Here is a 25,052-nt window from a genome sequence, read left to right as displayed (position 1 = left end):
CTGGGTGGGGGTCTCAGTGTCCTGTGGAGAATGGGGCAGGCCGGGCACCGCTCAGTGGCGGAGCATTTGGTGTAGGAGGCGTGAGGTTCTGGGTTCTGTCCCCAGCATAGAAAGAAATAGCTTCAAATTTTTTAGATACCAGCCTGAGAGGATAGCTGCTCCGTCTTCTGCAGCCACTCCCCAGTACTCACCAGCCCTGCCCCTGTGACACACACACAGCTGCTGGACTCTCCAGATCCCCAGGAGGGCTGTGCCCCCGCAGGCCCTGTACCCTCTGGGTTAGCAGGGAGGAGGCACGGGCTGCCACCTCCACGGTCACTTTATTTGTTCTGTTTGCTCGCAGAGACAACACCCCCACACAAAAAGTGCCTGGGGCCCCAGAGCCTCCGACTGGCATGTGAAGCCTGAGGGGCCAGTCCCACGACCTCTGACCCTGTCATGTCCTGCTGAGAGTTGGGATTGGGCGAAGGCTCGGAGGAAGCACTCGATGCTGCTGTCCGTCCACTACCTGGTCATCCTGTGTTGGTGGAGCCCTCTCTCCCCTGGGTCACCAGGAGGATGGGCAGCCCTGCCCATACTCAGTGAGTGGACACAGGTCCCCACGTGGCCTGTGCTGGGCTGTGCTGCCAGGCACAAGTGTGTCAAGCCAGAGCCCTGGAAGACCAGGCAGCAGGGGAAGGGCGGGACCCCCGGCCCAGAGCAAGCCCTGGAGGAGCCCAGGATCCCAGTGCAGAGTGGACCGAATGGCCCTCAGTCCTCCTCCCCTGGAGGGTGAGGCCCTGGGCGGGCAGGCGGGCACTCAGGAGGTGGTGGAGGGCCCCTCCTTCCCAGCCAGCACCCTCTGCTCAGAGGCCCCTTCCTGGGCAGCTCCTGATCCAGGCAGGTCATCGTCTGTCCCTGGGTGCCCGTCCCCGTTGCCAACAGCCCTGCCCTGGTCACTCTGCTGCTTCTGCCGCCGGGTCTCCTTGTACCTTAAGGTGATGTCCCTGGGGGACAGCAGAGGCCAGGTCACCACTGCTCACACACCAACACCCAGCGCAGGCCTCACAGACCCCTAGGCACCTTGGCCAGGAGGAAGCCACATGGGACACAACTCTTGGAGGGGCTGGTGGGGGCCATGGCACGGCAGGCCAGGCCACCTGGATCCTCAGGAGCCAGACCTACCACATGAGGATGGATCTCCAGTGATGGGGGGCTATGGGGTTGCCCCAGAGCCATCTTCTCCAGATGACTTGAGGAATGGGCAGGCACAGACCCTGGCCACCTCAGCAAAGCAAGAGGCGACAGACACCACCCACAGCCAAACCCCGTGGCCCTGGAGCCAGGCAGACAGCCCATGCCGCTGCTCACCGCAGGAAGAAGCGCCAGACGGTCCAGGTGAGCACCAGGACGGAGCCGAGCGTCCAGCACTGGGAGATGTAGAAGGGCAGGGACAGGGTCAGCGTGTGTGGGTCGTACTTCACCACGATCAGCAGCTCTGTGGCTGTGATGGCTGCCGCCAGCCAAGCCTGCTGGCCCAGCTTCTTGTGGGGCTTCCTGTGGAGAAGATGGCAGCTGGCCAGGCCTGCCCAGGCATCAGGCCTCCCCCACCCCAGGGGTGCCTCCCGGCCTCGGCCTGGCAGGCGGCCCTCACAGGTCATCCATGAAATCGTAGATCTCACGCATGGCCACGCCACCCACGTTCACGAAGAAGACCAGTCGGAGCAGAACCAGGTAGTGCTCGGGGGGCATCCACAGCACGAACTTCAAGTAGAAGGTGTTCAGCTCTGCCAGCAGGAACTGGGGGACAGGGAGGGTCAGCCTGCGCAGGACACTGGCCACGCACACCCTCAGGCAGCCCAGCCTTACCACCAGGATGATGCCACACACGGCCAGCCAGCGGCGCAGGCTGGAGGCAGGCTTCCACTCGAAGCGGACCCAGCTGTAGGGCGTGAACTGGAAGGCAATCCTCTTCATCTTGCCCCTGGGGACCAGAGTGGCCAGCCTAAGGATGCGGCCCAGGCCGCTGCCGGCCCAGGCAGCTGCCTCTGCACCCAGAGCTGCTCCACTGCCTCCGCCCAGCCCCACCCCTCACAGGGCTGTCCCCTGCTCCAGGCACTCAGGCTGCAGGGGAGCCTCTCTCCCGCTGTTCCCCAAGTCTTTGGTCTCCTTTTTCTTTCTCGGAGTCGGGGTCTCGCTGTGTTGCCCAGGCTGCCGTGAACCGGCTCAGGTGCTCCTCCCGCCTCGGCCTCCCGCGGCGGGGGACTTCAGGTGCACCACCATGCCTGCTCTGTTTCTTTTGAAAATCTCAAAGTAAAAATGACACAACCCAGCAGCTGCTTCCTGAAGATGGCAGCAGGTCCAGGAGGCAGACACTAACCCCCACTGCTCCTGAGCTGCATGCAGTCAGGCCTGGGCCTCGGGCCCACAATCCCCCCCCCTCCCTGGCTCCGGGGATGTACTTATAGGTTGGAATGTTCCAGAGGCCCTGCCACTTGTAGGTCTTCAGGGACAGCCACTCAAGGGTCTTCATGCCGCAGTAGATGCCCAGCCCGTTACAGACAAGCACATCCATGATCCACTGGGCAGGAACCAGGAGAGGTGATGCTGTGTGCCTGAGCTCATCCAGGGGAGGCCAGGGCAACCTGGCCCCACCCCAGGACAGGCCCAGCACCCAGGCCCCCACACCCATGTGGTCCCCCAGCCCACACTGGGACCCTGGCACCCTCATGGTCCATCAGTGCCCCCCTTTCCCTGACCCCCCCACGTGGTCCACCAGCCCCCCCCGCCTGCCCTACCCACACTGTCCACCCCGCCCACCCCCCCACACCTACGTGGTCCCACCAGCACTCGCTGAAGTTGGGCAGCTGGTGCTCCAGGCTGTACTCCAGGAACTCAAACATCACGCTGATGATCATGCACATCCACCAGTCGCGGATCATGAGAGTCTGTGGGAGGCAGCCTGCACTGGTCATTCCATGTCCCTCGGCGGCACAGGAGCTTGCCCGCTGGAGGATGCCCTCAGCCCCAGGTGGGCATGGTGGGCGGGTCCCTCCAGCAGCCTCAGCCTTAGATTTTCAGCCAACACGGAGGTGCCCACACATCCAGCACTGAGCTCCCAAGGCAGGTGCAGCTGGGACACTGCAGGCTGCAAGCAGTGCACCGGCAGCCAGCCTGGGTTGGGGCCTCTGGCCTTCCCTAGCTGCCCCCCGCCTCCCCCAACAATGCTGGCCACAGCGCAGACCCAGGTGGCAAGGTTAGGGGTCCCAGGGGTTTGCAGACCTCTCTGAAATACTCTGTAGCCAGGACTTGCCCACCCGCACACTCGGATGTTCCACCCTGTGGCCAGAAGCTGCCAGAACACAGCTCAGGTCTGAGAGCCAGGGTGTGGGTGCCACAGGAGATCACTTACCTTCAGGTACCAGCCAATAAAGTGGGCAGGAACGAAGCCATCCAGCTTGTCCTGTGGGCAACATGGGCAGTCATCAGCACAGACCTCACCAGCAGCAGGTCATGGCCCGGGGCCAGCCCCCACCCAGCCCCAGCGCCTGCCAGCTCCAGAGCATGAGACCAGGTCTGCCACACACGCTATTGTGGTTGCCTGTGGACCACACAGCCCCTGCTGGCGGAGCCCAGCCCTGGACAGCGACGCCTTACCCAGATGTTGTGGAAGGGGTCGGTCTTGTTGTCTGTGTCGTAGATGAGGCAGTTCCCCCCGTAGTCCCTCTCTGGCAGCGGGACTCCCAACCTGGGGTCAACATACTTCAGAAACTGCCTGCCGTCCTGGACTGTCTGCAAGGCCAACGGGGACTGTATGACATGTGACCCACGACTCGGACAGCATGCTAGGAGAAGAGCGGCCTGTGCCCACGGCCCTCCCGTCCCAGCAGTGGCTGGAGATCAGGGGAGCCTGGGCTGCAGTGAACTGGCAGAGAGCACAGGTGGCCCCATCTCTCACCTGTGCTCCCGGTCTGGTCTGACAAGGTAGCACTCACTGCCTGCTGCTCCTCCCCACCCTGTCCAGGGCCAGTAACCGCAGAAGTCACCCTGGCTGGGGACATTCTGTCTTCACACAGCATCAGGACAACAGCATTCCCAGACACAGATGCCAACGTTAGCCAGATGCTGTTCGCCTTGAAACAAAGTGCTCTTTGGGGACCAAGCCCCAACAGAGCAGGCCCTGGAGCAGGCCACTGGCCCAGGACAAAGAGGTGGCTGAATGATAAAACATGACCAAATGATAAAACAGAGACCCAAGAAGGGTGGCGAAGCAGGAACACACAGGTGCCTGGCCACAGGACCTGGCTGTGCCTAGGACAGGAGGCACACAGGAGGAGGCTGTCCAGCACTGTGGCAGCCTTCTGTGACAGAGGGCAATGGTGCTGGGCGCAGCTGCTGTTGGCTTTGTCCAGCAGTGTGGACCCCTGACCCCTAGTCAGGGCCACACGTCCCTGTGCTGTCCTAGGAGGCACTGTGCAGCAGCCATGCTCTTAAGTCACATGCCTGGGGAACCAGCAGGACCAGGGGGCCAGACATGCCAAGGCAGGGCTCCGAAGACCAGCTCCAGTGACTGTCCAGCTGGGCCAGGGCCTCAGGTGTGTCTTGAGGAAGACAGTTCCAAGCCCAGCTCAGTCTAGGCTGATGGGGTGCCAGGCCATAGGCAAGGTCAGGGCCACTGTGCTCCCGTGGAAGCCAGAGACCCCCTGACTCCATGGCCCCCCCTCAGAGGGCAGGGTGTGGCAGGCAGGGAGGCTGGCGGGCCACAAGCTCAGCTGTACTCACAGGTCTGTGTGTAGACACGGCGCACACACACCTGTGCTCTGCAGCAGGCCTGGCCCGGTGAGGGCAAACTCAGAGCCCTGACCCGTCCCCAGGACCATCCTCCCCTGAGGAAGGGGCAACTCTAGGGGTGCCCAGGATGCACCTGAAGTTCCCGCAGGAACAGCACTGGGAAGTGCTCCAGAAAGCAAAGCCAGAAACAAGGAATCCTTAGATGGGTGTGGGGAGCAACGGAGGAACAAGGGAGCGGCTGGTGGCCTAGAGTTTGCACAACAAAACGCAGTAGCCTTAGATGTGCCCAGAATCAAAGTGAGCACCCTTTAGCCCATGCCGACGTGAATAAGAGACTGAACAGTTAGCACAGGGTGGAGGGGGACAAGTCTCCCCACACAGGACTCCTCTACCTGAGAGGAGCCGGGTCCCCACTTCACTTCAGACGGAGCAGTGGAGAGAGGGGAGGGGAGAAACGCGGCGGCCAGCCGGACACTGTGATACTGCCTCCTGGTGCCCAGGGGCAACCACCCTGAGGGAATCACCAGACACCTGGGGAGCCCAGATGTGAGGTCAGAAGATGCTCCAGGGATGTGCAGCCCAGCACCTCCTGCAAATATGGGTGCAAAACCTTGACAGAACACTGGGAGACCGAGTCCAGGACACAGAGACAAGGCCACACACCGCGGGCAGGTGGGGTCTGTGCCCAGAACACAAGGCTGGTTTGAAAGAAGACCACTTGATATAATGCTCCTACCGGCAAAGGGAAAGCCCCAGACCAACAGCCCACTTCACCAAAAAACACACCCAGTGCAGCCACAGCATTCACGGATGAGTGCCTGGGCAGGGGAGTTGGAGTGCAGGCCACACTTGGCTAGGAGGACAGGGCTCCCGGGTCAGGAACGGGCAAAGGTCCACGCTCTTGGCTCCTGCTGGCACCTGCCGCAGGAGCTCCATCCAGGGTAGTTAGCAAGAAGCGGGAGTCTAAGGCACCCAACTGAAGGAAGAGTGCGCCCATCTGTGTGCAGGCGACAGGAGCCAGAAGACAGGACCCCAGGATGCAGAGCTAACAAACGTGCTCAGTGGGCACGGTGCAAAGGCAAGGTGAGCTTGGACACCAGTCGTGAGCAGCCCGACGTGGAGCCGAGGAAACGCTTCCACTCAATGTCATCGGAGTTAACAAAATACCCGGGAATTCATTTTTTTAAATTTCTATTTAAAAAAAAAATGAATTATTATTGTTTGTGGTCCTGGGGATGGAACCAGGGACTCACACATGCTACGCAAGCACTCTACCACTAAGTTACAACTCAAATCCTACAATTTTTTCCCCCACTGGCATCAGGGATTGAACCCAGGGGCACTTAGCCACTGAGTCACATCCCCAAAGCTTTTAGATATTTTATTTTGAAACAGCATTTTACTGAGTTGCTTAGGGTATCACTAAGATGCTGAGCCTTGCTTTGAATCTGTGATCCTCCTGCCTCGGCCTCCCAAGTTGCTGGGATTACAGCCACTGCACTTGGCCCAAGAAAACATTTAACAAAGAGTACAAAACTTGTATTCTGAAAATTCCAAACATGGTTGAAGACATTAAAAATGACCCAAATAACTGGAAAGACAACCCATGTTGGTGGATCACAAGATTAATAACCTTAAGATGATGATATTCTGAAACTGCTGTATGGCTTTGATGCAGTCCCTGGCAATGCCTCAGCTGCCGGGCAGGGAGTGACTCGGCATCTGCCTGGCACGTGTGAGGCTCCGGGTTTCATCTCCTTGTCTGCTCTCTACAGAACTGGAAAGGTGGTCCTCGCCTTCACTCGGAAGCAAGAGGCCGATACTCAGATGACCCTAAGGGAGGGACGCGGCCCATCCCCACGCCCTGTGCTGCTGACACTCGCCTGCCCTCTCAGAGCCGCCAGATCCTGAAAGGCAGGGAAAGTCTGGGGTGCCTACGGGGTTGCCAACTGTGTGCTGTGGGGTCCCGAGCCAGGCCTGGGGCAGCTGGACGGGGTTTGGCTCAGAGCCACGTGACACTGAGATACCACTGCATGCCAGCTCGGTGGCCACACATTCCCACAGATCCATTCTGCACAGCATGCAAGATGACACTGGAGGGCAGCTGGCACGTCTCGAAATGCCAGATGCACAGCACGGCCAGCCTGCAACCAGTGAGCACCCCTGCATATCTGCCAGAGATATGGGAACTGCATCTCCACAAAGCGGGACGCGTGTTGAAGCAGCTTGATCCTGAGCCCCTTCGCCTGCAGGTGGACAGGCTGCGCTCACCCACACAGTGGCATGCCTTGGCCACGAATGGGGAGGTGCTGCCAACACCAGGTGGACCTCACAGGTATAGACAGGCCAGGGTGGAGAGACTGTCAAGGGGGCCTAGGCTTGGGGGACATGGGACTGTCTCCTGTCCTGAGGTGTACAACCTGTGACACGCGCCACAGGCCTGCTCCAGACGGACACCCTGGCCACACATGGATGGAGTCCTGGCCCCCCAGCAGGAGAGTGCTCCGTGGAGGGAAGACGGCACCAATAGCAGAAGGTGGCGGAGGGGCCTGGCGCACAGACACGGCCACCGACCCCAAACTCAGAACCAGACGTGCTGTCTTCCCCCCAAATCTGAGGCCTGTGTCCACACCTGGGTCCCTCTGGAGGTCCCCTGCAGCCTGCACCCACTTCTGTGGGGTCGCCTACCTGCCTGCAAGTGCTCCGGGGTGGCAAAGGGTGCAAAGCCTCCTCTGTCCTCTGTCCCCATAGTCTAGCCGACAAGAAAAGACACTTACCTGGAAGAGGATGAAGATGAGAAACAGCTCGTAGACCACACTAACACAGAGCCAAAACCGCCAGTAGGCTGTGGAGACAAGCAGCAGGTGCATCAGGGACCAGCCCTGTGCTCCAGGCCCACCCAGCCCCATGGGGTCTGCGTGCAGCTTCTGTCCCTGCTTGGGGTTCATGACGCAAGGTCAAACCCAGCCGAGGGAGCCACTGCTCTCTGAAGCACGGGACTTTCCTCTCCTTCACTGTCTTCCTTCCCATCTCACCACAGCATCTCAGCAGGCCCATGGCTGCTCTCCTGCACCTGCTGGGCACACTTCCAACTGCACACTCAGTCCGCAGCAGGCTCTGACGACACACCTTGCATCCCACTATAACACCTTTTAATTCCAACAGGCTTAGCTTCCTTGCAAATGTGGACTTTTATTTATTGTACATTTAAGGGGATCACTGCGTCAGTGTGTTGATCTGATGATTATCCACAGACTTCTAGTGTTGAACCTGCCACCCTACAGGTCCTGGGGCCCACACTACAAGTGCTCTGCTGGGAGGACTTGTGCCATGACCTACGTGGGAGAAAGACATGGCCCTGCCCAGGAGGCAGCAGCAGGTGGATGCAGGAAACAGCTGAGGGCTGAGGACGACTGTGGGCAGCAGGAAGCTGTGTGTGGAGGCTCTTGGGGACACCCAGGACACGTGTGTGGTCCCGGGACAGGAGATGGATGAGTGGGCTGCGAGCACTTTGGCCTGGAGGGTGGGAGGAACCTGGGGGCTGCTGAGCTGCCATAGCTGCTTGAGGGCTTGTGGTGCCAGCCGTCCCGGCCCAGAGGCCACAGGAGGACCATACCCTCGGAGCTGTGGACTCACTCGAGAGGCCTGACCCTTGAGGCCACATGCCAGAGATGCCTCACGTCACCAGGCCTTCTGTGACCTCCTCTCTGCCACTGTGTACCCCTGATTGTCCATGATCCCCTTCTCAGGAGGGCCCAAGTCGGGCCATCTCTGATCCCTTTAGTCTACCTTTGAATCTGCACCTAAACACCCAGCAGCCCTTCCACATCCCCTCCTCTCTCCTGGAATGACTCCTGGCGGTTGTGAGTCCCTGTCCCCACCCACTGGAATGTCCCACTGAGAAGGAAGAGCAGGGTGCCAGGCATCTGTGCACTCCAGCTTCAGGAGCTGCTGGGGTTGCATGCAAGCAGGAGCCAGGAGGGGCTGCTGCAGCTTGGCGGTGGAGAGGCGTGGCACACACCAGGTCCTGGGTCCTCGTCCCAGCACCACGGAAAACAAAAACCCAGGAAGGGGAGGCTCCTCCAATGGGCCGGGACCGGCTTCAGAGGGCCTCACTTGGAATTGCAGCCAATTAAAGTAGCTCCCCAGATGGGTGAGCTGGAACCTCTTTTTGCTGCTCTAATGAGGCCTGGTTGCTAAGGGCCACAGAGGCCAGGCCTGACCAGGTGTCCCTGCACCAAGCCCTGGGGGAGACAGGCAGGGCCACGCAGGGAGCACCTCCCGACAGCTGCCTGCAGGTCCTCCCACGCCCCCACCAGGGACTCTCATCTACTTCTCACACACTGTGATGGTCCGGAGGGGGACCCTGTCCACCATCAAATAAGACCTGAGGAGGACGGTGGTGGCTCCAGGACAGGCTTCCCATGTGAACAAAGCAGAGACTGACGAAGAAACATGGAGTTCTGGAGAGCAACAGCGCACAGCTCTAAGTACACACTCAGACCAAGCGCAGCCCCTGTGGAGGGGGAGGCGAACACCCAGGTGTGGGAGGCGGGGTGATGCTGGCGTTGCCCCGGGGAGCCTGGTGGGGCTTCCGTAACCTTGCAGACTGGCCCGGCAGCGGGCGGCAGCAGCTCCTGCCCTGGGCCTGAGGTCCTGAGCACCTCCCTGCTGCTCAGGGCACCGGGGCCACGTGCTGGGCAGGGTGCTGCCTCACGGCCAGGTGCTGCAGAGGGTGTGCTGTGCCTGCAGGAGCGTAAGCGTGTGGGGCTTCCCACAGCGCTCCTGGGCACCAGCCCGGCAGGCCCGTGGCCACGCTGCCTCTCACTGTGTGCCCGCAGCTGTGCAGCCATCTCGCTGTCCCATGGCTCTGGTCTGAGTGCCTTCTGAAGAAGCCTGGGTGGGTCAGAAGCTGAGCTAGTGGACCCCAGCGGGCCTGGGCAGCCTGCCCAGCCTCCCCCAGTGCCGCCCACCAGGCAGGAGACCCTGGGTGCAAGGGCAGGCAGGAGCAGCCTGCTCAGGCCCTCGGGACTCACTAACCCTCAGGCAGATGTGACCCTGCTGGAGGGCACGTGTCCTAGCCCTGCACCTCCACCCCCAGGATACCTTATTAAAAACCACTCAGGTAGATACACAACAGGCAAGTGCAAAATGCACCACCACCTAATGTACCACAAAAACTAAAGAACAGCCAGGCGTGGTGCGCACCTATAGTCCCAGCTACTTGGGAGGCTGAGGCAGAGGATCACCTGAGCCTGAGGGTTTGAGAATAGCCTGGCAACTTATGAAGATCCCATCTCAAAGACAAACTAAGCATGAAAACAAAACAAAGACTCCACCTATAGTACGATTCCAAGTTTTGAGGCTACATACACAAAAACATCAAAATTTAATTGTGACGATTTTTAAAAAACACTTAAAAAAAATATTTTTGTATTTTCCCCGGTTCTCACCGCTGTTGAGACGGACTTGTGTCTAGTTGCTGCACTTGAGCTTTGAGGGAACTGGCCAACCCTGAGTGCTGAGCTGCTGCCCATGCAGTGGGGCAGAGCCGGTGATGGGGCCCTCCCACTCTCACCTGGGGCTGGGGGCACTATGGTCCAGGAACTTGTTAGAACTCAGGGTGGGGATGAGGGAGACAGGGAGCCCCCAGCAAGGAGGGTCCCCTGCCTGAGCCACAGACCTTGCCTGCAATCCTGGGCACAGCGCCATCTGCAGAAAGCTGGTGCAGAGCCAAGCAGAGGGGGGAGGAGGCAAGAGGGCTGGGGGCCGAAGAGGAGGGAGGCGGAGGCTCGCACCCCAGGCCTCTCCTGGCAGGGAGAGCAGTGGCCGCAGGGAGGAGCAAGGCAGAGGGCAGGGCAGGACCTGCACACCCAGCAGCACAGACACAGGCTGCTCGAGACAGGAGGGCCTGCGCCCACCCGGGGGAGGAGGGGCAGTTACCTGGATGAGGTCTGGAAAATGGCCCATCTTTGGCTTGTGTGACTCCAAAACATAAGAAAACCAAGATACTGGCCACAATACCTCTGCAAACAAAGAACAAACAGCCCCTCAGTGTGTGCAGCTTCTCTCAGGTGGGGCGGCACGTGGCTGGGACCAGGGGACACTCAAAGGGCAGGGCCGAGGGAGGAGCTGGGCTGCAGCTGGACTACCTCCCCACCCAGCAGCTGCCTCCGTAGACACCTCTGGTGTCACCACATGAAGTCCCAACTCCACCATTCACGATCAGGGCACACTGGTGCTCCTAGAGGCCAAGAGCCAGCGGCCCAGCTCTTGCCTGTTGGGGTATCTCCTTCAACACCACAAGGCTCACCAGCTATCTGTGGAAGTGCCACACCTACAAATATATCCAACTCCACGCACAGGTGCACGGTGGTGGCACAGCCAGGGGGGAGCCAGGGGCCTCAGGGTGGGTGCCCACCTTGGCAAGGCTCCCCGGGACAGCCTCTAGCCCAGAGGCCCACTACCTCTGCTGGAAAAATGGCCCAGGCCAGTGGATGTGCAGATGGCCCATCTGTTCTACAGCAGGCCTGCCCTGGCTGAATGTCCCTCCCACTCCATCTCACCTGACCTGCGGTCATGAGCTTAAGCCCTGCCACGTGGCCAGCACAGGACCGGAAGGACTGAGGCTCACACACAGGCTGCCTGCCCGCTTGACAGACAGGACCCTGCCTGGCCACTCAGGGACAGAAGAGCTCTCTCAGTCCAGGTTTGAGGGTCCCAACTCTGGCAGGACATCTGAGGGCACACAGGAACTCCTGGACATTCCCACACCAAGCCCTGCTTCCACACCCCTTCTGCCAGGACAGGAGCCTCAGGCAGGGTGGAGACTTGCAGGGCACCTGAAAGGTCCACCCAACAGGCACCGTCCCTGCGCTGCTGGGGAGAGGAACACTGACCAAGTGAGGTGGCTAACAGGCACCCCAGACAAACCTGTGACACCCACCAGGGGGCACCACTCAAGGGGTCCCAGGTGGGCATGCAGAGCCGCCCAGGCCACGTATGTGAGGAGGACTTTTTAAGGTTCTTCTGCAGGAGTATTCAAGGACTCTGGAAGTCCATCGCAGTGGGCAAAGGAAGTAATTTAAAAGGAAAACAATATCCTACATTTTTCAAATATTTTTTTTTTTTTTTTGGTACTAGGGATTAAACCCAGGGAGCTTAACACAGAGCCACATCCCCAGCCCTTTTTATATTTTATTAAGAGACAGGATCTCACCAACTTGCTTAGGGCCTTGCTAAGTTGCTGAGGCTGGCTTTGAACTCATGATCCTCTGCCTCAGCCTCCTGAGTTGCTGGGACTACATATGTGCACCACTGTCAAATAATTTTTTCTTTTTTAGCGGTAGTTGGACACAATATCTTTGTTTGTTTATTTTCATGTGGTGCTGAGGATCGAACCCAGGATGAGTGCTCTACTGCTGAGCCACAACCACAGGCCCTCAAATAAATTTTTAATCAAATAAAATACATGCTCTGATCACATTTTCTTGGGCTCCCCATTGTCCTTCCCGTCCCCAGTGACGCCTCGTCTCAGTCTCTGCAGGCTCTCTTGCCCACGACAGCGTCCTGCCCTCCCCTTATTTCTGATGACCCACACCTCTAAGGACTGGGAAAGTGGCTTCAGAGCCGTCTGCTGTTTCCTCATGGTAGATGGGGGCTGCAGGGTGTGGGGAGACCTGGGGGTGTGACTGTGGTGTTGACCCTGTGTGCTGGGCTGAGGTGAGGCGGCCAGGGCCCTCTTGTGCAGCACCTCCTTCCCCTCCTGACCTGTCTCAGCACTCACTGGGGACCCTGCACTGGGGCGTTTGTCCCTCCTCCACCATTCATTCATTCAGGTCCCGGGACCCAGGGGTGCTCCAGCACTGAGTTATATCCCCGGTCCTTTTCACTTTCTGAGATGGGATCTCACTAAATTGCCAAGGCAAGCTCTGAACTTGCCACGCTCCTGTCTCAGCTTTCCAGGGTGCTGGGATGACAGGTGTGGCCACAGCACCCGGGGGCTTATTGGTTTATTTGCTCACACATCAGCATGAAGCACAGATATTTATTCCAACACTACTTGATGAGTTTTTGCTCCCATTGTTCCCTCTTTTGAGCATGGGGGGGTCTTTTGGTCGGCTTCTGTGTTACTCCAACAGGACCCACTGCTGGGTTTTGCTTTGCTTTGTGCTCCTGCTTCCTGGCACCATGGGAAGTTCTGGGAACATCTCGGGGACTCCCTGGAGCCTGGTCCTTTACTGAGGGTGCCAGAAGCTGATAAGCACTGGTGTGCTTGCTCTGCTAGGGGAGGCTGGCTCTAGGCCTCAGCGCACACCCACACACCCACTGGGACACACCTGTGTCTGCACATACAATCATCCTGGGTGTCCACGGGAGGCAGTGTCAGGATCCCCAGGAGATACCAGAATCCCTTATGGAAAAGGGCACAGTGTTTGTAGAGAACCCTAAAATCACCCACAGATGGCCTACATTGCCTGCTCCTAGAGAACTTGTAAATAGTTGCTACACTGTATCAGTCAGAGGACAAAGATGAGAAATCTCCATGTTCAGAACAGATGTGAGTTTTTCCTCAATGAAAGGTGTGTTGAATCCTCAGATATGGAACCCATGGACACAGAAAGCCAAAATATCGTTCCTATTTCTATCGGTAACTATTCGTCCCTGTTTCAAACTAACCCTAAGCACCTCCTACCACACGATCATTCTAACCCCTGCACCTCCAGCCCGCCTGGCTTCAGCAACCTCAGCACGCCACAGCACAGGGCGGCTGGGGTCATGATGACTGGGTACCTCACAGCCACGGTGGCTCTCTTGCCTCTGCCTCCGCACCTGCCATCCACAGCCTCTCGGCACCTGCCCAGTGCTCCAGGAAAGCCTCAGTGCATCCGTGAGCGTCTGCCACAGTCTGCCTGCAATTCCCTGGATGCCTAGACGTGTTTGTAATTTGCACAGTTAGGGTTCACTCTTTGTTCTATGGGTCTGACAAATACGTCGTGCCAAACATCCACCGGTAGAGTACCAGAGGGAGTAGTCTCACTGCCATAAAAATGCCCAGTGCTTGCCTGGCATCTGCTGGACCTTGCGTTCATCCCTGGCACTGAAAAGGGTGAAAATAAAGTCACGTATGATTTCAGGGTGGCTGGTGAGGTCAAACTAGGCTACCCTGAGGTCCTCAGAAAGGAGAACACCCTGTGCGTGGCCTCGTCCTTCCCCTTCGAGAACCACCTCTCCTGCACTCCTCTCGTCGGGTCACGCAGCACCCTGCCTTTCCACCTGGCTCCTCTCGCTCAGGACTGGCCTGAGACCCGTCTTCCCAGCTGACAGCTGCCTCCATGCTGCAGAGAGCACAGCACCGCCCAGGCCCACACTCTTCCCTCCATTCACTACTGAAGGGTGTTGTGGTCACTTCCAGTTTGGGGCAGTACAAACAACGTTGCCATAAATATTCGCCTGCAGGCTTCTGTGTGGATGAAAGTTTTTAGCTCAATGGGACACCTGGGAGGGCGACTGCTGGGTTGGGTTCTCTGTGGCTCCCCTGCTGTGCACAAGCTGTTGAGACCTCCCAGCACCGCCATGGTCAGGTTACGGTCAGCCCTTCTGACAGGGTTCAGGACTGTGCTGTCTTGTCAGCAGTTTGCAATTCTCTCGACACATGACACAGGCCATCACTTACATGGTATGTGCCTCATACATATCCTCCTTGGTGAGGTGTCTGTTGGAGTCTTCCACCCTGTTTTCATATGTTGTGTTAATCTAAATCAGGGTCTCACTTTGTTGCCCAGGCTGGCTGCAAAATCACGGACTCAAGTGATCCTCCCACCACAGCCTCCGGACCAGCAAGGACACAGGTGTGGGCGCACCTGGCTTGCCCAGTGTTCACCTGTACCGCTTCTGTTCTTATTAGTCTGCTTTAGGAGTTTCCAACGTGCTTTGAATACAAGTCTCTGTCCGGGGCATGCTGTGCCAACTTTCTAAGAGCCTGCCTCCCTACTCACTTCACCGTGTCTTTGGCAAACCCTGATTTTTCACTTTAATGAAGTCCAACCTATCACCACGTCTTTCACCAATGGGCCACGGATGGCTGATATCCATCATGGCCACTCATGGACACTGGCATCTACTGAGGTTCACCAACATCCACTGTTAATTATGATGCTGACTGATGTCTATGGACACTCACTGAGGTCCAATGGTGACCTACCTACACAGGCATCTCAAGACTTAGGGGCACAAGGCACTGTCTCCCTAAAATGTCCCACAGACTGGGGGTGCTGCCCCCTAAGACGTCCCATGGACCTGGGCGCCCTGTCTCCCCAACAACGTCTCATAGCTGTGCATCTTACACTGGCTGACCTGTAACCCAATCTGAAAATGTCTGTGAAGAGCACAGGTCAGTGTCTGTGGTGTCCTCTGTAGCAGATGTACAGCTGCTGCAGTGCCAATCGTGCAAGACCACCCTCTCTGTGCACTGCTCTGTGTGGGTCTGCTGCTGAGCCCTCTGCTGTCCAGGGCCTGCTGTGTCCGCTCTGTCCAGTCCCGATCCGCAACTGGCTGAGAAGGAGGTGCGGGAGCATGTCAATCTCAGGTTCTGCCCCCCTTCAGGACTGTGAAGTGCTGTCTCTGTGTCATCCATGTGAAGAGCAATCCACACTTTCAATGCACGTCGATTTTTGCATCTGCTAGTTATGTGTACTTTGTACAATTAAAACGTATAAAGAAGTTTAGCTTATTAAATTGTAGAAAATTAATTAAATGTGAGGGTGAGAAAATCTGGAATCTCTCCCAAGGTTCCCACATATAAATGGGCTGAAGCTCATGAGTGAGCAACCCACAGACATGGCCACACAATGTCACAGGCCATCATCCTCAGGAAGACACAGAGTACATGAAGCAACTCCATTTTACCAAACCAGAACAGAGTGAGAAACCCAGCTGCCTATGCCAAGTGCAGTGCCCTGCCACAGGGTCAGAGGCCACTAGGCTGAGGAAGTGTCCACATCTCCACACCGCAGAGGGCACACAGTAATGGGCGCTGACCCAAACTCACGGGGCTGTGTCATTTAATTACAGGACAGTAAAGTTGACTTGAGAAGAGAGACAACTGGGCACAGTGATACACGACTATGCTACCAGCTGCTCCAGAGACACCGGGAGGAGGACATGAGCCTAGGAGCTAGAGACCAGCCTGGGCAGCACAGTGATATCCCACCTTAAAAACAAAACAGAAAACACCAAAACCCAAACCAACCAACAAAAACCCAACATGACCAGGTGCAATGGAAGCAGGAGGGGCACAAGTTCAAGTCCATCCTGGAAACTCAGTACAACCCTGTCTCAAGATCAAATTTAAAAGGGTGGGGAGCCAGACGCCATGGCGCATGCCTGTAATCCCAGCGGCTGGGGAGGCTGAGGCAGGAGGATCAGGCGTTCAAAGCCAGCCTCAACAACAGCGAGGCACTAAGCAACTCAGTGAGACCCTGTCTCTAAATAAAATGCAAAATAGGGCTGGGGATGTGGCTCAATGGCCAAGTGGCCCTGAGTTCAATTCCTAGTAAACAACAACAAAGCAAAGCAAAACAAAACAAAACACAAAAAACACAGTTGGGGGTATAGCTTAGTGGTGGAGCACCTGACTAGCACGTGTGAGACCCCAGGTTCAATCCCTAGGTATCACAAAAGAAAATGACCATGGGGGAAAAAACACAAGCTGGGCACAGTGGCCAGCAACTTAGGAGGCAGAGGCAGGGGTACTTCAAGTTCAAGGCCAGCCTTGGCAATTTAGCAAGACCCTGCCTCAAAACAAAAAAGAAAGAAAAGGCTAGGGATATGGTTCAGTGGTAAAATGCCCCTGGGTTCAATCCCCAGTACCACCAAAAACAACAACAAAAAACGTGAGTCCTAGTTCCATCCCCAGTACAGTAAAAGTAATATGAAACCTGTCTTCAAGGACACCAAAAAAATTCTCATGTGCCATGTATGGTGACACATGGCTGTAATTCCAGCAAGACCCCGTCTCAACAACAACAAAAAGCCTAAGGACGTGGATCAGTGGTAAAGTGACCCTGAGTTTAACTCTGAATCCCCTAAACAAAAACAACTCCAATATAATTAAAACGAGCGTTGGCTCGTAGCCTCTAAGAGGCCCGGGAGGGCCTAGGCTGCAAGACTGCACCAGTCTGATGGATATGGGGCTCCTGGTGTGAAGCATGGGAGTCGAGAGAGGGGGCAAGTGGACCAGGACAGGCACACGATTGCAGCCTTCTGGAGGAGGCTGCAGAGCCATGGACAGCAAAGGCAGAAGTCAAGAGCAGGTCCAGGCAACACCAGCCAAATTATGGGCCATGAGGGACAGTTCCTCGGTGCCTAAGAAGGACGAAGGGACAGAGTGTTCCCCCATGCAGAACTTCAAAGAAAAAGTGCTCAGGAGTCCCTGGGATTCACATACCCTGCCCTCTCCCCCGCAGGCTATGCGGGGCTCCCCTAGGAGGGGCCAGTGCTGGGTGAAGAGGCCCCTGTAGGTCTGAGCTCTGGGACCCTCTGGGTCTGGGCTGTTCACAGCAGGAACCAGGAATTGGTGGGCAGAGCCTGGGGGTAGTGCAGCTCTGTGACTCACCTGACAGGTGTCTGGTGACACAGGCCTACTCTTCATGGGCAGGGGCTCACTCCTCCCTGTGACAATTCTTGCCCAGTGACAACAGGACGACTCATCTCTGGTTAATTTTACTTCCCATACAGAGGAACCCCTTCTGTGTTTTCAGTGCTGGAGAATGAACCAGAGGCCCTCCTCCCCTACTGCCCAGGGAACACTTCTCAAGGTATGGCCAAGTCCTGCTTCCTGAGGTTCTCTTCCCATGTGTCCGACAGACACCACAGACCCCCCCCATGCCCAGGCACTGTCAGATGAACCCACAGAAAAGACCCAGTTCCACTTGGAAATTCCCTCTGGGCAGATGCAGGCTGCTGCCAACAGCCTCACAGCCGCACGTTCAGCACCCACAGGCAGCCCCTTTACAGGCACCGGTGCAGAACCAAGGCCCAGCCCAGGGGCTCCTGGGCTCGCTGTCTCCTGCTGTCTCCAACTTCCCAGGAAACACAAGCTTGCAGGCTCTACCTGCAAATGAGGCAGGGGGCTGCCTGAGGCCCAGGTGGTCCTGCAGATGAGGAGAGGCGCCAACAAGGCACACACAGGGCCAGAGAGAGGCTGGTGGGCCTGGGAGCAAGCTGACACCTAAGGCTTGGAGAACAGAACAAGAGTTAGCCAAGCTGACTGGGAGGAACACCCAGAGCGTGAGGCAGGAGTGGGCAGGATGCCAGGCAGGGAGAGACCTGCCTGTGCAGTGAAGGCTAGGGGTCTTGGGGGCTGGCTGCTCCCAGGCCCAGCAGCTGGACAGCAACTTCTCACCAGAGTGCCTGGCTGCACCCAAGGACATGAGCCCCATTATGAGGTCTACTGTGGGTAGCTCCAGTGTCCTGGACAGACAGGCTGAGCACCCAGGTGTACCATAGCTTCCCACGCTCATGGTGAGCAACGTGGCATGGATATGGTCACCTAGCAGGGCCTGGCATCATCTACGGTGGCATACTATACATACCATCTGTCTACCTAATTCTCACGGCAGATACTAACACCCACATTTTTCAAAATCAACAAAGCACTACCAAGAACTGTGACCACGAGACCCCACAAGCCCAAGGCCCACAACCAGGGCTGACTCATGGCCCCAGCTCAAATGGTCATGAGCACCTCCCTCTGCTTCTGTCCCCATCAGACCCATCTGGCTTCCTTGGGCTGTCCTACTGCAGAAGTGGGGCTTGGGCCTCAAAGGGAACAGCAGCTTTGCACCAGCCTGAGGCTCCCAGGAGCAAGAGCCGAGTACACCTAGTGCAAAGAGTGAAGACTAGGGACTGCTCTCGAGGCCAGCTCACCCCACTCGCTGAGACTAGGTCAGTCTCGGAGTGCATGCACTGGATGCAAGCAAAGCCTTGTGACCAGTCTGCCTTGGAGAATCCTGAGAAATGCGGTCACAGGTGGCCACTGGGCATCCACCTGGTATGTCAAAGTCATTTAAATATTTAAAAAGTGTTAGTTTCAACACCACCGGAGAACTGTGCCAGCTAGGGGGCAGCCACAGACTCGGCAGCCCACCCTGGAGGCTGTTGTAGCACAAGCTGCAAGTGATTTAGGAGGTGACATGAATTCTGGGAAACTGGTGGCCAGTTCCAGGGCAAGAATTGCCACAGAGGTTTAAGAGCGGCTGTGGAGCCGGGGGATACAGACACACCTGAGGGAAGGTGGGGAGCCCAGCCCAGGACAGCCAGGACCCACGCCCTCCATGCCAACATCTACCTCTTGGTGTTGTAGGCTGTGTCCTGAGGCGTTTCTTCCAGGAGAGTCACGTAGCCCAGCGCACAGGTGAGGATGAACAGCACAGTTAAGGTGTGGGCTCGCCTGAAATCCAAACACAGGCAGTGTCAGGGCATGGCCTGCAGTACGCACCCAGCCTCTTGCATGGGAGGGCTTGGCCTTCACCACCAGCCGACTGGGCATCTCTGGCTGGCAGCAGAGCACTCTGCACACGTTAGCCCCACATCTGCTGAGTGCTGGAATGTACAGAAACATGGTGGCATTACTTCACAAGTAAAATTAAAACCCGGAAGCCATTTCCCCATGTCTTACAAGTGACTTCAGCCTTTGGCTTCTTTACCATGACTTTCCACTAACCTAATGATCTCCCTGTGGTCTTTCAGGGGTCAGCCCAGGGCAACCTTACTGTTTATCAGCCTCCTCAGAGAACACTATCTTTCCATTCTCCTGAAGACATAAAGATCACCTGAAAAATCTGACTCTTTGCCCTTGAGGTAGGTGGCCACACTGTCTTTCAAGCAGTCACTGAGTGCTTGTCCTCCCTTCCTGGCCTCAGGAAAAAAGGAGCAGGAACAAGAAAGACCCATCACTGTCCTGTCCAAGGCAGGAAGGAGGGTCAGGAACCCTGAGGAGGGACATCAGCCCACAGGCTTGCAGCAGGACAGACTTCAGAACTGCTGACACCAATGCTGCCTGAGAGCGAGACCCCTCCTTTCCCCCATGTTTTTAATTGGTGCACTATAGCTGTACACAACAAGGGACTGTTGTCACATATCCATATGTGCACACGATTTAACAATAGGATTGGCCAATGTCACTCCCCAGCACTTTCCCCTTCCCTCCCGGTCTCCCTCCCAGTCCCTTTCCTCTACCCATCTCCCTTTTCATGAGATCTTCCCCACCCTTATTTTTTCCCTCTCTAGCTTCTGCATACAAGAGAAAACACTGGACCTTGACCTTCTGACCCTCTGAGTTTGACTTATTTCTCCTAACACAATGTTTTCGGTTCCATCCATTTTCCTGCAAATGCCATAATTTGATTCTTCTTTACAGCTGAATAAAACCCCATTGTGTATATATACCTCATTTCCTTATCCATTCATCTGTTGATGGACACCTAGGCTGGTTCCATAGTTTGGCTATTGTGAATTGTGCTGCTGTAAACATGTATACTCATGTATCACTGCTGACTTTAACTCTTCATGATAAATACAAGACCCACCTTTTTGCTCCCTGTCTTGCACACAGAATGTGTGCCTCCACACATTGTGGGGTCTGGAGGTAACAGACTCCAGAGGCAGACCTCCTTGCCCTCCCAGGATGACAGGTCTGCTCAGTGGTGCCTCCCACCACCTTCCCAGTCCAGTGCCAGGGCAAACAGGAAGCTCTGGATCCTGTGATCAGGCACAAGACAAGAGCTGCCATAAATCCTGGGATTTCAGTCAACCCCGAAGGGGAGGGTGCAGGGATGGCTAGCCCCTGCCATGAGTGGAAAAGGCCCAGCTGCCATGCAGCAGGCTTGTTTTGTGAGTGGCTAGGAAGGCAGGCTTGCCAAGCCCATCAGGAGAACACTGAGGCATCATCAAGAAAGGGCCGGGGCCAGGCCTCCACAAGGCTCCCGGGCTGTGACACTGCCCTCCTGGCCTGCTGGCAGGCAAGACTGTAAAGGCATCAACTGGCCAGTCATGCTTCCCAGACTGGGCGACGCTGGGAAAGCTCTATCCAGCCTGACTGAGAAGCACCCAAGATCAGCCACATGTTCCTGAGTCTAAAGGTTTAAAGACTACTTAAGATGTGTTGATCTCAATCACCGAGAAGGTCCACTGGAGGCTCCAAGTTCTGAGACACATGCATCCAGTAAACATTTTCAAAAAGTCACAGACATCCTCCCTGGTGGGAGCTGGCCAGGAGGGGTGGAACTCCTCCCAGGGCTTTACCATCACTGAACGTGACAAAGCGCACAGGAGCTGCTCCAGGTGGCGGTCTGCAATCCTTCCACTTTTCAGACACAAGCTGACCCCTCTCCACAGTGAGCCTGCAGCTCTCAATGTTCCCTTACAAGTTCCCTTTCAGAGAGAATCATGAATGGGAGAGGAGGCAGTGCCCTTGACCCCTGGGACACAAACTGCAGGCTCTGTGGTTGCCAAGCAGTCACCAAGACCCAAACCTCTGCACATGGCGGCCATCACTGGCCCCAGAGAAGCCCAGCTGTCTTTCAAAATGAAAAACCCTGAAAATAAGAAGTTCCTTTTGGGAGTTTTGGAACCTAAAGTCATTCCACAAATATAAACTTTTTAAGATTAAACTTTATCTATATTAACTTTTTGTAGCACTCGTGATTAAAATTCTCTAAAACATAGGCTAGGAGAATATCTCAGAGATAACGCTTGCCTAGCATGGAGAGGCCTTGGTTTCAATTCCAGCATTGCAAAAAGAAATAAAATTTCTCTAAAAGATAAAAGTCAGCCAGGTGCAGTAGCCCATATCTATAATCCCAGAGACCTGGGAGGCCGAGGCAGGATGATATGAAGTTCAATGCCTGCCTGGGCAACTTAGCAAGACCCTTAGCAACTTAGTGAGACTTATCTCAAAATAAAAACTAGAAAGGACTGAGGATGTAGCTCAGTGGTAAAGCACCCTGGGTGCAATCCCCAGTACAAAACACAATAGAGTTTTGAAAACCCTAGCACAGCATCAGTGAGGAAGACCCAGAAGGAGCTTATGGCATGACCCTGCAGGCAGCATCAATAATCCTCTACCAGGCACCTGTCACCTTCATAGGGAAACATGAAGTTCCCCCACCCCCCACTCCAAGGTTTACTAAGAACATGCCCCATGCTCCTATGAGCACACACAGGGTTGGGGGGAAGCAGAACACCACCCAGGACACTCAGGCAGGTGGTATCTGAAGCCAGCCAGCCAGCCCTGCATCTCCTCTCTAAAGCCTCCTGATCCCCAGCCTCCTCACAGGCAAGCTCTGCTTCCGCCAGGCACTTGCACCCCAAACACCCCTGTAGCCAAGCTCCAAGTGCCTCTGGTCTGCACTTCCAAAGAAACTAGCACCTGCCTTTCTTGGAGTTGCTACAGCTGCCATGGCACTGGGAGAGGAGTGTGCTCCGGCTTCTGCTGACCCTGCACACTCAGTATTCCTCTGGCCAGCACCCTCATGCCTTCTCAAGTTCCAGGACAGTGACAGAAGCTAAGCTCTTGTAGAGTTCTCTGCCCTCTTCCCTACAACAGTGACGGTACCCAGCAGGGATCCCCAAAATATGTGCTATATGACTGGCCAAATTAACATGAGTGTGAAACAAGGAGAACACGCCCCCATCTCCTCTAAGACTCTGTGGCTCTGGCCATCACCAGCAGTGCAGTGAGAGAATAGTGCCTCCCTCCTGGCCAGGGGCACACAGGAACTGATGGAGAGGCCTGATGCCTAAAGGGCTCTGGAGACTGAAGAAGTCCATGTGGCACTGGCTCTGGGGCCATACCTCTAACGACCTGTGGCAATCCCACACACATCTCTTCCTCCAGGTAGCTCCATGGTCATACCACTCTCAAAGCAGGGCTTGTGGGCCAACCCCCGACAGAAGCTATCCACACCCAGGGAAGATACTAACACAATCCAGAAGCAGGCCACTCCCCCACCCCCACCCCTCTTCCCACCAATTTCAAAGGTTATCTCTCAGCTGCCACTCCCCCACTTGCAAGCTGGAGATAGACCTCACAGGTCCCTCTGTGGGTGGTGGCACATACCATGAAAGGTCCCTTCACTCCCTGATCAGATGTGCTCTCCAACAAGGCCCAGCTCAGTTCTCCTGGAGCTGCTTCTGTACAGTATCCTTTCCAAAAGGCCATGCGTCTGTCTCTTTGAGGGCTTGCCCAGGGCCCACCCCAGGACTCATTGCTCCACTGGATGAGAACTGAGTCTCCTGCAGCAAAGAAGGGCCACACACTTGCTCTCATGAATTGTACTTTCTGGTGTATGAATTTGTCTTTCTCACAAATAAGAGGGGTTATTCCAAGGTCATGGACTCATGCCTGGCACCTGTCAGTCAGGGCTAATATCCTCAGCCCTACAACAGAGCACAGGTAGTTCCAACTATACCTGGGCCCCCACCACAGTAAAGACCTAGGAGCCAGCCTGCCCCCAAGTCTTGGCTGCACCCTTGCTTTACCAGCAGAGGCACTGAAGCAACAGCACAGCCTTTGCTCCACAGAGCTCAGCAAACCCTGGCACACAGAGACATGCCATGCTTGTTAAGCCAGTTCAGACTGCTGCCACAGGCCAGGGCCTGCAAGCCTGTCCAGCAGAGTGGAAATGCCAGAGGTGTGTATGTGTGAACTGACTTCGAGGCCGGGGAAAGCCTCTCTGAGCTGGCTTGGAGCAGGCAGGGGACTCTGGGAAAGCTTCACCAGTCCTGACGGCTGGGGAGACCCGACCTCACCTGATCCAGATCCACCCAGTGGTGTCCTCTCCCTGGCCCGTGGTCCCACCACCCCAATCCCGACCCCACCCGGGCCCCTGTCTCAGGCCCCGACCCCCAAGGAGTGCACCCACCCCACCCAGCCGGCCACCGACCCCGGCCGACCCTGACAGGGGTGCACCCTCCCCTCCGACACGGCCACCGACTCCGGGGGACCCGACAGGGTGCACCTTCTCCGCTCTGCCCGCCACCGACCCCGGCCGACCCTGACAGGGGTGCACCCTCCCCTCCGACACGGCCACCGACTCCGGGGGACCCGACAGGGTGCACCTTCTCCGCTCTGCCCGCCACCGACCCCGGCCGACCCTGACAGGGGTGCACCCTCTCCTCCGACACGGCCACTGACCCCGGCCGACCCGGGCTGGGTGCGCCCTCTCCGCCGCCCCAACCCGGCCCCGCCACTGGCAGGGGTGCCCCCAGCCCCGACCCTCACCAGAAGAAGGTGTTGGTACCGTCGTCGTAGACCTCAGACTCGGTGCTACGGCGGCCGTCGGGCAGCGGGGAACCGGGCCGCGAGCCCCCTGCGCCCCTGCGCTCGGCCCTCCGCATGGCGCAGCAGTCCAGGCCGCGGGCGCAGGGCCGGGGTCGCGGCGCCGCCCGCCGGGGTCTCCGCGGAGCGGGGCGGGGCCGCGGGGCATTGTGGGACGCGTAGTGCGCGCGGGGCCGTAGGGCCTGCCGGGCGCCGGGCGCAGGGCCTGCTGGGAGGACGCCGCCGGTTGCTAGGTGACGGAGAGGCCCACGCGCGCCCGCCGCGGCATTGGTGTCTTAAAATCTAGGCCAGAGAACACAGTGGGTCACCCCAGAATCACAGGTGTCAGGGGGCGTCCCGCGGCGCCGACGCGCGGGTCGGCTTTGGTCAGAGCCGCTGTGAACGCTGTGAAAAGGGCCACGAAATGAGGCTGCTGCCGGGTGTCGGGGTCCTTGGAGGAGGTGGAAACGCTCCAAGTGCGCCACGGTGGTAGCTGGACGCCTCAACTCGGTTATTAATTGTTACTGTTATTGTTCTGAGGATTGAACGCAGGCTGGCTGAGCCACAGCCCCGTTCCTTTTTATTTTTTATTTTGAGGCAGGGCCTCCCTAAGGTGCCACCTTGCGATCCTCTTGCCTCAGCCTCCAGAGCTTCTGGGGTTACAGGTGTGCACCTGGGCTCCGGGTTGACACCCGCCCACTTGAAAGTGAAACGGAGCTCCCTTTTGAAGAGAGTGGGGTGGGGCTCACCTGATCCCCAGGCCCTCAACCGAGGAGGGGGCATAAAGAAGCTAGCAGCTCAGGCTCGGTGGGGCGGCTGGGGGGGTCCTGTTTCAACAGGAGACATGGCAAGATTGTTGATAATGCAGCATCAGGAATCTGACGATGCAGATGAAGATGTGCAAGAGATTGGGGCCTCTTGCTAAGAATTTCGTCGCATTTATTTATTTATTTATTTTCTG

At 56.9% G+C, this 25,052-nt stretch overlaps 1 protein-coding gene across 2 annotated transcripts; it reads right to left on the bottom strand.

Annotated features, from left to right (window-relative positions):
* Positions 1-301: 301 nt before the first annotated feature.
* On the bottom strand, positions 302-24,216 carry Ptdss2 (phosphatidylserine synthase 2). 2 transcript variants are annotated; one of them, XM_027953609.3, is made up of 12 exons: positions 24,056-24,216; positions 19,121-19,222; positions 10,714-10,796; positions 7,548-7,615; positions 3,637-3,771; positions 3,392-3,442; positions 2,814-2,927; positions 2,442-2,560; positions 1,849-1,963; positions 1,634-1,779; positions 1,351-1,536; positions 302-986 (listed from the first exon to the last, which is right to left on the bottom strand). In XM_027953609.3, the coding sequence occupies exons 1-12, from the start codon at positions 24,169-24,171 to the stop codon at positions 800-802; spliced, it is 1,422 nt and encodes a 473-aa protein (XP_027809410.1). In that variant the 5' UTR covers positions 24,172-24,216; the 3' UTR covers positions 302-799. The 2 variants fall into 2 exon arrangements, with proteins under 2 accessions (XP_027809410.1, XP_027809411.1); XM_027953610.3 differs by lacking the exons at positions 7,548-7,615; positions 10,714-10,796 and adding an exon at positions 22,892-23,067 and having other exon boundaries at positions 24,056-24,127.
* Positions 24,217-25,052: the final 836 nt, after the last annotated feature.

This window comes from Marmota flaviventris, chromosome 9 (assembly GCF_047511675.1).
Source record: "Marmota flaviventris isolate mMarFla1 chromosome 9, mMarFla1.hap1, whole genome shotgun sequence".
NCBI classification, from domain to species: domain Eukaryota; kingdom Metazoa; phylum Chordata; class Mammalia; order Rodentia; family Sciuridae; genus Marmota; species Marmota flaviventris.
Note: the sequence above shows the minus strand (reverse complement) of the source record. Positions and strands in the feature narration are given on the sequence as shown.